A 10871-nucleotide genomic window follows, 5' to 3' on the forward strand; every position below is an offset into this window, starting at 1 on the left:
TGGGCCATAAAATGTGATCTCTGCAGCCGAAAATAACACTTGCAGCACGATTGAACTTTAAGCCGAATTCTTTGCTGTCTGCGGGCCGCAATCGCAGCTAAAACTGGCCAATTTTTTTTTTCCTGTCCGTGGGAACTCTTTGAGTCGCGTCTGGCATTTGCCTGTGCGGCACACATTTTTCAGTTAGCCTAGACGAAACTGGCTTTCAGAACAGGAATTTCCACTCCTACAACAAACACAGAGCGCTGTAATTGACATTTGCAATACCCTCTGCTGAGGGTAAATCAATACTGTCACGAAGTGTGTTACATGAGAGAGGAAGGCACAAAGTGAATGCTCTTTCTATACAAGATCTTAGGGGATACTTGGTTCAAAGGTATAAAAGAGATTGGGATTAACTAAACTCCACTTGTTATATAGTATATTTGAAAGGGTATCTATTCGTCGTCAACCGGAAAAGAATCTCTTCTTTCCTTTCTTCAAGGAACACACAAGGTTTGAGCTCCTTAAAGGCAGACAGTTGGATACATATAATGTAGAGTATTTAATCGTCGTCAACCGGAAAGGATTCTTCTCTTTCCTATTGAAGAGAAGTTTTTCTCCTCAACGTTTACGCTCTTTAGAGGGAGGTTAACTCCACATATAGAGTATTCATTCGTCGTCAACCGGAAAGAAGAGCTTCTCCTCTTTCCTGTTCACTAATTGCAAAGATTTTTTGCTCTTGTTTTCAACTTGAAATTCTTTGATTTTTAATCGTCAACAATTAAGGTCAAAATACGAAACTGGAACTCAATGTACAATAATAAAATAAAATACAAATTGCGTAAATCTAGACGAATATTTCCGGGCCAAAGATGGTTACTTTCGTTTGATACGCGGTACGGGGCTTGGGCGGCGTGCTGGGCGCCTTCCTCACGGGCGGATCAGCTGAGCCGGATGCGAAGCTGGAACTTGAACAGGAGCTGAAGCTGGAGCTCTTGCGTCGGCGCATGCTGCGCAGCTCGTCGCGCAGCTGTTCCTTGTAGACGAGCTCCCGCTTGCAGGCCTGCAGCTCCTCGACGCTGCAGTGCTTCAGCTGGCGTATGGTGCGCGAGACGAGGCCGTCGATAATGTGGATTTTGGTCCGCGACAAACGTGTCGGCTCCGCATGCCGCCGGGTCAGCTCACTTTGATACTGGAACAGCAAATAGCCCACGCTCGGACGTGCACCTCGACGATTCTGGCTGTTGTTGCGTTGGCTTTCCATGGCAATTGTTTGGGCTTCGAGAACTCAGTTGCTTCGAGCGGATGTGGTGGCTGTGACTGCTTGGCAGTGCGAGCTGTGAATGATGTCCTCTTGTACTTTACCAGGATTATTTATATCTGGGCCAACAGGGGGAGGCGCCTAGCTACCTGTTGCGGCAACTGGACTTCTGGCTTCTCTGTGCTTGTGACCTGTGCGCGGTTCGCGTAATTACCTGGTGTCAAAGTGCGATGCCGTGTTATCGAATCACCAGATTGTTGTTGCCTAGGTAAAACCCACGTTTGCGCTCTTTCTCTTGCTCTGGCTTCTGTTGCAAATGCTGTTAAATGTTTGACGGCCCTTGCAAAGGTTGCCTTTGATTTGTTTGTCTTGACTGAATTTTCGTTGAACAGCAGCAACAATTTATGACTCGACCTTTGTATTAATATGCCAAGCTCTCTAGAAAATGCTTGGCTAGATTGTAGTCGTAAAAGCGAAAGTGTTTGCATGGGGCACTCATAGATACCCTAGCAAATATGAAATATTCACTCGTTAATAACTCGAGTTTTCGTTGTCGGACTTAAATGAAATGTTCAAGGCTGACATATGGCTATCAAATGTGGCCATATACCAAAAATCAAGGCTATGCGGAATATATAAACTTTTAAAAAATCCCCTTGCCTTTGCCCAGCTCACACTTGCGCCCCCCGCCCGCCATTTCCGCGCGTTGGCGCTTAATAAGTCAACTTAATTTTTCATTAGCCCAACTAATTAATTCGCTTGAACTACTTCCATGTCCTTGTAGCCCTTGGCCTAATAAATGTGCTTTCATTTTTGCAGAAATACAATTTATTCTGGCCGTGCGCGACCCTCTTCCACGGAGTGCTTATTAAATATTTATTTATGAACGAATCCACGCGTCCAGCCGTCTGATCTCCCCCCCTCTCCTTCTTTGCCCCTCGCCGGCTAGGGCTAACATTTGAAAATGACTTTGAGCATAATTATTATTTTCACTTAATTTAATTGAGCTGCCGATGCGAAGTGCTCTAAATGCGCAATTTCAACTAAAACTTTAGCATAATTATGTTAAAATGTGTGCCAAAGAAAAGTGAAAATTCCCGCTCCATTGTTTGTCTTTCACTCAAAGCGCTAAGCGCTGCGACTTGTCAAAAATTCTTTTAAATGTGCTCGGCTGCATTCAACAACAACAACAACAACGATAACAACCGTAACAACAAAAACAATTATAACTACGTAAAGCCCACATCGAGCTCTGCCAGTGAAAGTTCGACAGGGCGCTTAAGCTTTAAATATTTTATTTTAAATGCCCTTCGCATAGGCTCTTTCAGTTTAAAGACTTGCTTGGCAGCAGGCAAAATATACTCTATGAAAAGTTCAAGGAATTCGAATACGATTTACATATTCAAGCCGAAATGTAGAGAGATTCATGGCATATGATACATATCCGTCAGGGTATTTGAAGTGCGACATTTCGTAGTTGAAAATTCTTTCCTACATATTATGCTAATGCTTTTGCTATGCCTTATGCATGCCTCGCAATGCTCATATATGTATAAATACATTCATTATAAGACGCTGCTCGTTTTGTGACGCTAAATGCAGGGCCCGCGAGGCACACACAAAGACGAAAACGTAGACGTAGACGATAAACGACCTACAAAAATCTGAAAAATCCCTCATAATGAAAATATGAAAAGAGCAATCGAGACTTTGGCTCATCGCCCGAACCCATTCAAAATGAATGAAAAGGGTATTGAGTAATATACGTTAAAGGTAGAAGGCCAGCACCAAAGAGTACATTTATTATGGGTCAGATGGGCATGAGTTGGCTTGGAGAACTACAAAAGTTGGGGATATATTACCACAGAGTACATAAATTCTTGGTCGGGATGAGAAGCTGCTTCACTATTGGACACTACGGAAACTATTCTCTTATAACATACAAGAAACGATTGCATTATGTTCTGTCGATATCTATCTTTCTCCCATTTTTCAGTTCTATAAAGTCTGTCTTCTTAGCGTAGGTCAATGATTTTAAGAGCGAGATAAAACGGACTTGGTATTCAAGTCGAGTATAGTGCAGTATATATAGTATACATATTTATTAGGACAGTCTCAGACTCTATAAAAAAACCTCCATTTTAAAATGTATATAGTTTACACATGTATACTTGGACAAAGTTGCCTTTTGTATACGTCCCCCATCATAGTATAGTATTAATTATATATATTTATAAAGAAAAATTCATTCCAGTAGGCAGAGCTTTGATGTACACACTCTATTTCAAGTCATATTTAAGCCATGCAAATTTCATAAAGATCGGACTACAAATACCGAGGTTTATCGAGACTTTATATCCTATAAACAATGTGTGTGCCGTGGCTAGAAGACGCAGAAGCAGAAGAGGAAGCAGCAGAAGAAAACGCAGAAGAAGAATCTGCTGCGTAAAGTGCGGCGATGAGTGTGTGTGTGTGTGTGTGTGTGTGCTTGTTCAGCAAGTTTAGCTAATGCGAGGTATCTTCTAGTCGGGCACTCTCAATCGCTTTTCGGTTGTCTTGATTATAATTGTGGTTGAGCAGCAGCTGACCGATAAATTTGGATGCCTGAACGAGCACAACTTCGCTGCCCCGGGCACCTCCTCCTCCTCCTCCCTCTCCCCGCTGAGTTGATCAGGTGGAGCTTGGAGCGGCGAGTTGCGAGCGTTGAGCGCGTTGAATTGGAAGCTGTCTGCGAGCTGTCAAACGCAGCTATTGCTGTTCACATCGATGGCCGCACTTCATTTTTGGCTTTGACCTTTTGTTACCTGACCCGCAATGTCGTGGCAGCGGGGCGAGGCAAGCGCTCATAAAACGCTGATGCGTCGCATTTGCTTAAGCCGGCGCGTGGTCTTTCCCAAGTTCTTAATCCGGCTGCGAATATCCTTTTGTTATTCTACATTCCCGCTACTGGCTGGCAATTATAAAAGGATTATGCCATTTGTGACCCGACTGTCCTCTGCCCTCTGCCCGTCAGGCGCATGCATATATATTTCATTATGACGCACTTTAATGAATTACCTGGAAGTTGTTAGGTGCACAAAAGGCATCGGGAATTTCACGCGAGCTCTGTGCAAGTTCTAGAACAATTTTTGACTCTCACAATGGCTATGCTAATGAGCCGCAAGATGCGACACTTGGAAGCACACGTGACAATGACAGCAGCAAAAGCACCTAAACAAACAAATTTCAAGAACTTGCTGGAAATGTTACCAAAAAAGGAAAACAACGCACGGAAAACCAAGCTGACCAAAAAGCATAAGTAATGGCAGAGTACAGTGAAGGCTCGTTAATTGCAACATTCGTTATGTCAGCATAGTGAACGCTTGTTTATTAAACCATTCAGTTAATAGAAATTGGGACTTCCGTTTTAAGAGTAAATATATATCGAACCCGTATTCAACCAAAAAGAGACAAAACTTAATCAACTTTATTGTTACGAGTACGATATTTATCGTAAATACTCAAAATGATGCGTGTATTCTTTTAGAAAGAACTCGGAAAATGGTGCATACAGGGTATACGATGGCTTACTTCATGTAAATGTCAAAGAGTATCCGAGTTTTTAACATACCTCGAAGATTTTAAAAGCTAGACTCCGCACAGTTAGAGTGTAGGCTCTCGTCTGGTATATACCATATATAGATACCCCAAACTTGATATATAGGTTTCTGGATGATATAAATAGATTCAGAACATTTCACTTTTCGGATAATCTCCCAAATCGGAAAAGTGACATTGTTAAAATGAAAGCCTTGAGCTGAAGTATGTAGGAACTTTTGTAGTACATATTCAAGCCTTGAAAGTTTCATAAGGATCGGACTCCAAGCACCGAAGTTAATCAGGAAAGCATTTCTTATGCATAGAGTGGGATTATGGAAAGAAGAAGCACATTCACTGCGGAAAGTGAAATGCATATTAAATGAAATTGTTGCTCCTTTTTCCTCACTTCTTCGGGTCATACAATCTCCGTGCTTTGTGATATATTTAAGATATATATTCATTAGCCAACTTGGCCTAAGATACCATAAAGGAGATAAGCTTGCTTGGACAAACAGTTTATAGTTGACCCACATTTCTGGGGTTAGCTTCTGTTGCGATTCGTAAGATATATCTATAAAGAAGACATATCTGCTTTAGATAAACATTATATAGTTGAACCACAATTCCAGTGGCAGCTTATGTTTCAATTCATATAATAAAAAAATGACAGAAATGTGGATCAATGCCAATTTGTGTATAAATTGCCTAACAAATGACTGGGACCATTCGCTTTACCTACCCCTTCAAGCTCTTCATATAGATGCCATATCATCTGGGGTAGTGACCTGTTTCTCAACGCCCCGTTGAGAACGCGACAAGTTCTTTCATGCCTCGCTGCATTCGAGCATCTGGCTTTTGCGCTTATTTGTATTTGCATATGGATATGGATATAAGTGTGTGTTATGGCTGGTAAGCCAAACGGTTGGCGTTCAAAGTGGATTAGGCCGGATTAAGCCACGAAATATTTTTGCACAAATATTTACAGTTGCCCGACCTGAGGCCAGGCACAGGTACAGGTACAGGTAGCATCCAGGTAGAAGCGTGACGCATATAAGCCACGTTCAATGCGACATTGTCTCACATTTGATCAACGGCAAGCAAAGCAACAGCAACAACTTAGACAAAAATGGAGCACGACAAGCTGCTGAAGCCAACCGTCTCGTATCATTTATTCCTGTACCGCGAGGAGCTGGCCAGACGGAATGCACGCCAGCTGCGTCTGTCCCGCACCAAGATCGAGATCACGGACGAGCTCATCTCGCGTACGGTGCGCAACATCAAGAGCTGCAGCATGGACGATCTAAAAGCGGTCAATCGGGAGCTGATCTTCAAGCGCAAGCTGCGGCACAATGTCTCCAAGCTGCGCAAACAGGCCAAGAAGCAGAAGTCGCAGTCATGAGATGAAGCAGGAGGAGAAACGTAGTCATAAGTGGAAGGTTGGCGAGGAACGACAACAAAAACGTGTATATAAACATTTTGTAAATAAAAACTCTGATTAGATTATGCAAAAAGCAACGGTTGTCTTTTGATGCTGCATTTAAAACTATGATCAGAATAATTGAGCGCATATTCCCAATTCTATTCGCGTTGTTGCTTAGAAATGAAATACATTCTAAAAACATTTGCAATATTTCTAAAAGGGAGCATAAATATGTGATAGGCATGCATTTTTTCTAAAAGCAGAAACAATTTTGAAGAATATAGAAAAATGTTCGAAATATTTATCAGAATAATTGTCAAAAGATCAACAATTTATTCCTGAAATCAAAGGGTTATTAAAAAAGTTATCAATAAGTACTCTGCTTAGATTCTGCAGGGAGAAATAGTTATATTTTTCTGCTCCATTACAAAATAATCCCATTCCAAGGCTGTATTTAAAACAAGAGGTTCTAGTCGGGAGCTCCTGACTAGGGGATACCCTGAACCCTCTCTTCCAACATCAAATGCATATATACATATATTCTATGTTAGAGCTATATGTCAATTTTGGTGACTCTAGCTCTTATTATTTACCAAAATTGCACAAAAAACAGAATATCGATATCGATTTGTATCGATTGCTTGGAAACGGAGTAAGTTATCGATTATTGGAAACAAACTCGATCTGCGCAGGCACTAGGAGCAACTACATCTAACATTTCAAGTCTCTAGCTCTTATAGGAGAGATCCTTGCGTTCATACATACGGACAGACGCACGGACGGACAGACAGACGGACATGGCTAGATCAACTCGGCTATTGGTGCTGATCAAGAATATATATACTTTATGGGGTCGGAGATGCTTCCTTCTGCCTGTTCAGGGTATAAAAAGATTTCGGAAATATAGAAATGGGTTTTAAAAATAAATCAGAATAATAGTCAGAAAATAAAAATTGATTCCCGAACTCAAAGCTGCGACATAGCCAAAAAAAAAAAACTAGTCATAAGCGAAGCGGGCGATTTGGGTCATCAAAAGAAAAAAAAAACTGTCAATAAACATTTTGTCAATAAATGATACTGATAAGATTCTGCACTGGAAACGCTTACCGCTTGCATATTATTTGGCAAAACTTGTTAATTTGATGGTCTATTCAAAAAGTGGAGAAGCTTAAGCCCCAGTAAAAATGGCGAGAGAGAGGAGAAGCAAAAAAAAAAAACTGGGCAGCTGAATCAGCAAACGCCGCACAAAGGCAAAATGTAAACTTCTTCGACTTGGACTCAGATTTCGACTTGGCTGCAAAAGCGAAATACGCAAAAAAAAAGTCGTTTGCATTGAACAAAAGTAAATGGCTAAAAAGCTAAGCAAAAAATGAATTTCATGTTAACGGCAAAGCGAAGCCAAAAAGCTGAAGCTCCCTGGTGGAGTGGGCGGAAAGGGGGTGGAGGGGGGGGGGACTGCCTAGGCTAACAAGTTGCAAAAATATTGTTGTTTTTTTTTTTGTGGTCAACAACTTAATTAGAAATTGCAAATGCAATTAAAAAACGCAGCGCCACAAATGCGGCTGCCAATTTTGTTAAATCAAATTTAAATATATAAAAAATATTTATAGAGGTTTTCATATATACATATATATATATATATGTCTATGGCCGACCGCTTTGTAGCGCCATGAGAAACCGAAACAAGTTCGCTGCATAAATTAACCAAAGTCAAAGTAACGAAATCAAAGTGCCAAACAGCACCAAACGGCAGCAGCAGCAGCAGCAGCTGAAGAGAGCGCAAAGATCAGAGTTGATTTAAACACACTGCAAAACAAGAAAGCACTAGAAACAAATACTAGACGAAGACTTAATGCACTCACTGTTAAAGCAAAGCAATTAAGCTTGGATAAGCTGAAATAAAATCTGTTTAGTTTATCACATAAACATTTCAGCGAATGCCCAGTCCAGCAGAGCCTAACGTGAACAAATATTGTTGTGATATAAGACTCTTAATGCAGGTTACTGGTTCGAATCCCTTGCTTTTTAAACAAGCTTGTGAGTTCAGTTCGGGTTACGCTAGCTGTTTTCAAATCAACTCAATTGAAGTACAGTCAGAGCCACACTCGACAGCCTCTGCTGTCAGCACAGTCGAACAGTGTTGCACACAGACTCAAGCTCTGCGCGTTTCACAACACTAGATATCCATTATTGCTTTCTTTTGGCTAATTGACAATGCTTTATAAACAAATTTTAGAGTTCACTTCAACATATTTATATCTGCGACATATTTATATAATGGCAAAGCAACTCAAGAGAAGTTGCTGGTTCAAATCGATGCATATGCACATTGCGTTTAGTAAGCTAAAAGTCACAGTAATTTCTAACACCATTAAAAAGGCGAACTTAATAGTTTTTAGCCATGTTCTAGACTGTTAATACTAACAATAAACTATTAATAATTATTGCTAATTAGATTCCCAACAAAATGGAAACTAAAAATAGCTAAAAACTGAGACTCAAACCGGCTCAGTTAGCTGCACTTACACATAAATAATGTGGCGAAACGCACTTTGATTAAGTTACGTATGCGGTGCTAAAGTGATGAGACCCTGGGGAAGTGTATGCACCGAAAAAGTTAGCAACTAACAACAAAGTCACGATATAAATAAAGAGCAGTCAACGTTAACGGCGAGCAATTTTTTGCTGTTGTTGTTGTTGTTATTGCTGGCCTCTTGGAGCTGCAAAATTTATAACTTGACATTGTTGAATTTATGTGGCCAAAATGTTGTAATAAAACTCGAGCCTCTCAACACATTCGGGCCAAAGTCTGGCGCCAGCGCTTGAAATGATTGCAAATATCATTCCCAATTCAATAATAATTGTCTTAATTAAATATGTGCACATTAAACATCTATATATATTTAATCATCAGGCATTAGATAATGGCAGCACTTTTGGGCCACAAAAAATTCTTGAGATTCTTTTGTGGCTGTGGGCATAAATTTTTGAACAAATGAAAATACGAAATTTTTGCCGGGTCACAAAAATAACAGAAATAAATTACGAAAATTGGACTTTAATTAATCTTTATGAGTTTATGCAACAAGAACAACAACAACAACAACAACAAATTTGATTTCGATACATTTCGTGGTGCTTTTGATTGATTCCGCAATTGGAGCGCTCTCAACGCCTAAATCCGGCCATAATCCGTGTATTTATATAACATTAAATGCTTTGTTTTCATTTCATGGCATTATAAAAGTCGCAACTCAACTCGACCCGGCTCAGATATCGACGATATCTGAAGGACAGCTGGGCTTACGGTTCTGTTCTGTTCTGCTCTGCTCTTGACGAATGGGCATTTTGTGGCTGGCCATAGCAACAAATGGCAGCAGCAATAACAACAAAATCATCAAATCACGACTTGAGCGCCTTTGATTGACGTGCAGCCAGAAACGGCGTAGCACAAAAACGGCGACAACAATAACAGCCAAAGCAATGGCAACAACTGATTGTTCATAATTAAAGCTAAAAGGCCCGCGGCAAGCAATTTTCGCAACAATTCTGTGGGCCGTCGCGGCAAATGGCAAATGGCAAACGGCAAACGGCAAAGAGCCAACCGAGCTGCAAATTATCTCAGACCAGTAACAGTATATAAACTTATATAAACATGCACTGCGAGAAATACTTTGTTCTTAATTGTAATCTGAACGAGGGCGAGCGTTTGTCGAGCTTTCTTCTTCATCTATGAAGCTAACTTGATCTCGGGAAGTAAGAAAGAATGGCTTGAAATAGGTTTATAACAAGAATTTAAGTGCATAAAATAAGTGAAAATTATTCCTAATTCAAGCACATTTCCTTGAAGAATTCCTCTATTTGAGATTCGTGTGATTCGTGTGTCTTGAATTAAGTATGGATATTTCGCATTGAATAAATAATTGCTCGAAATAAGAGTTTTCTGCCAAATCTAAGCAATTTCGACCCTCTGCAAATTTCGACAATTTTGTACTTATTTCGCTGAGTGTATTTGCCATGTAACTGGCAGCAGATACCTGCAACAGTTCCATAGACAAGTTTGGGCCGCATGTCACGCCCCGTTAGGCAGCAGCAGCAGGCTGCGCCTGGACTGCTTATTAACGCATAATTAGCATATTTAGTCTTGGTCTAAGATTGTGATTCCAAGCTGTCGCACAGGTCCACAAGGCAACCGCCACCGCTCTCCATCCCCCCGCCACCCAACCAATCCGCCCCCGCCTTGAACGGTGCTGCCTCGTTGACATCGGCTGCAATTTGTCGATTTGTCACACAATTTCAGCAGCAACGAATTCAGTCTTCAACCGGGCAATAGGGCAAGGCGTTCCCCCTTTCCACTTTGTACTTCTCCCCACCTTATTGCCAACGTCTTCGGCGCCGTTTCCATCATTCCGAGCGCCAACACGGTCCGGTCTGTTCGTGGTCATTGCGAGCTAAGCCTCATTTAGCTGCAGCACTCTATTACTTGAACCAATTGCCCAGGCCAGGCCGTTGAGCGTGTCTGACTAGCGGTTACCCTATACTCAATTCCGAACAAGGTGTGGAAAATAACAGCTTTCAATTGTATCGCTGTTAAGTTTCTCTCGTAACGAAATGTTGCATGTTATACCC

At 41.1% G+C, this 10871-nt stretch overlaps 2 protein-coding genes across 3 annotated transcripts; one reads left to right on the top strand and one right to left on the bottom strand.

Annotated features, from left to right (window-relative positions):
• Nucleotides 1-736: 736 nt before the first annotated feature.
• LOC115766981 lies at nt 737-1621 on the bottom strand. Of its 2 annotated transcripts, none has more exons than XM_030711078.1 (2): nt 1458-1621; nt 737-1319 (listed from the first exon to the last, which is right to left on the bottom strand). In XM_030711078.1, exon 2 carries the CDS (start codon nt 1244-1246, stop codon nt 830-832), a length of 417 nt encoding a protein of 138 aa, XP_030566938.1. In that variant the 5' UTR covers nt 1247-1319; nt 1458-1621; the 3' UTR covers nt 737-829. The 2 variants fall into 2 exon arrangements, with proteins under 2 accessions (XP_030566938.1, XP_030566937.1); XM_030711077.1 differs by having other exon boundaries at nt 1393-1621.
• Nucleotides 1622-5941: 4320 nt separating this feature from the next.
• LOC115766942 lies at nt 5942-6221 on the top strand. Its single transcript, XM_030711029.1, has one exon. It carries the CDS (start codon nt 5949-5951, stop codon nt 6219-6221), a length of 273 nt encoding a protein of 90 aa, XP_030566889.1. The 5' UTR covers nt 5942-5948.
• The last annotated feature ends 4650 nt before the right edge of the window (nt 6222-10871 follow it).

The sequence above is a fragment of the Drosophila novamexicana genome, unplaced genomic scaffold (assembly GCF_003285875.2).
Source record: "Drosophila novamexicana strain 15010-1031.04,08,12 unplaced genomic scaffold, DnovRS2.1 tig00001292-arrow-arrow-pilon, whole genome shotgun sequence".
Taxonomy (NCBI): Eukaryota; Metazoa; Arthropoda; class Insecta; order Diptera; family Drosophilidae; genus Drosophila; species Drosophila novamexicana.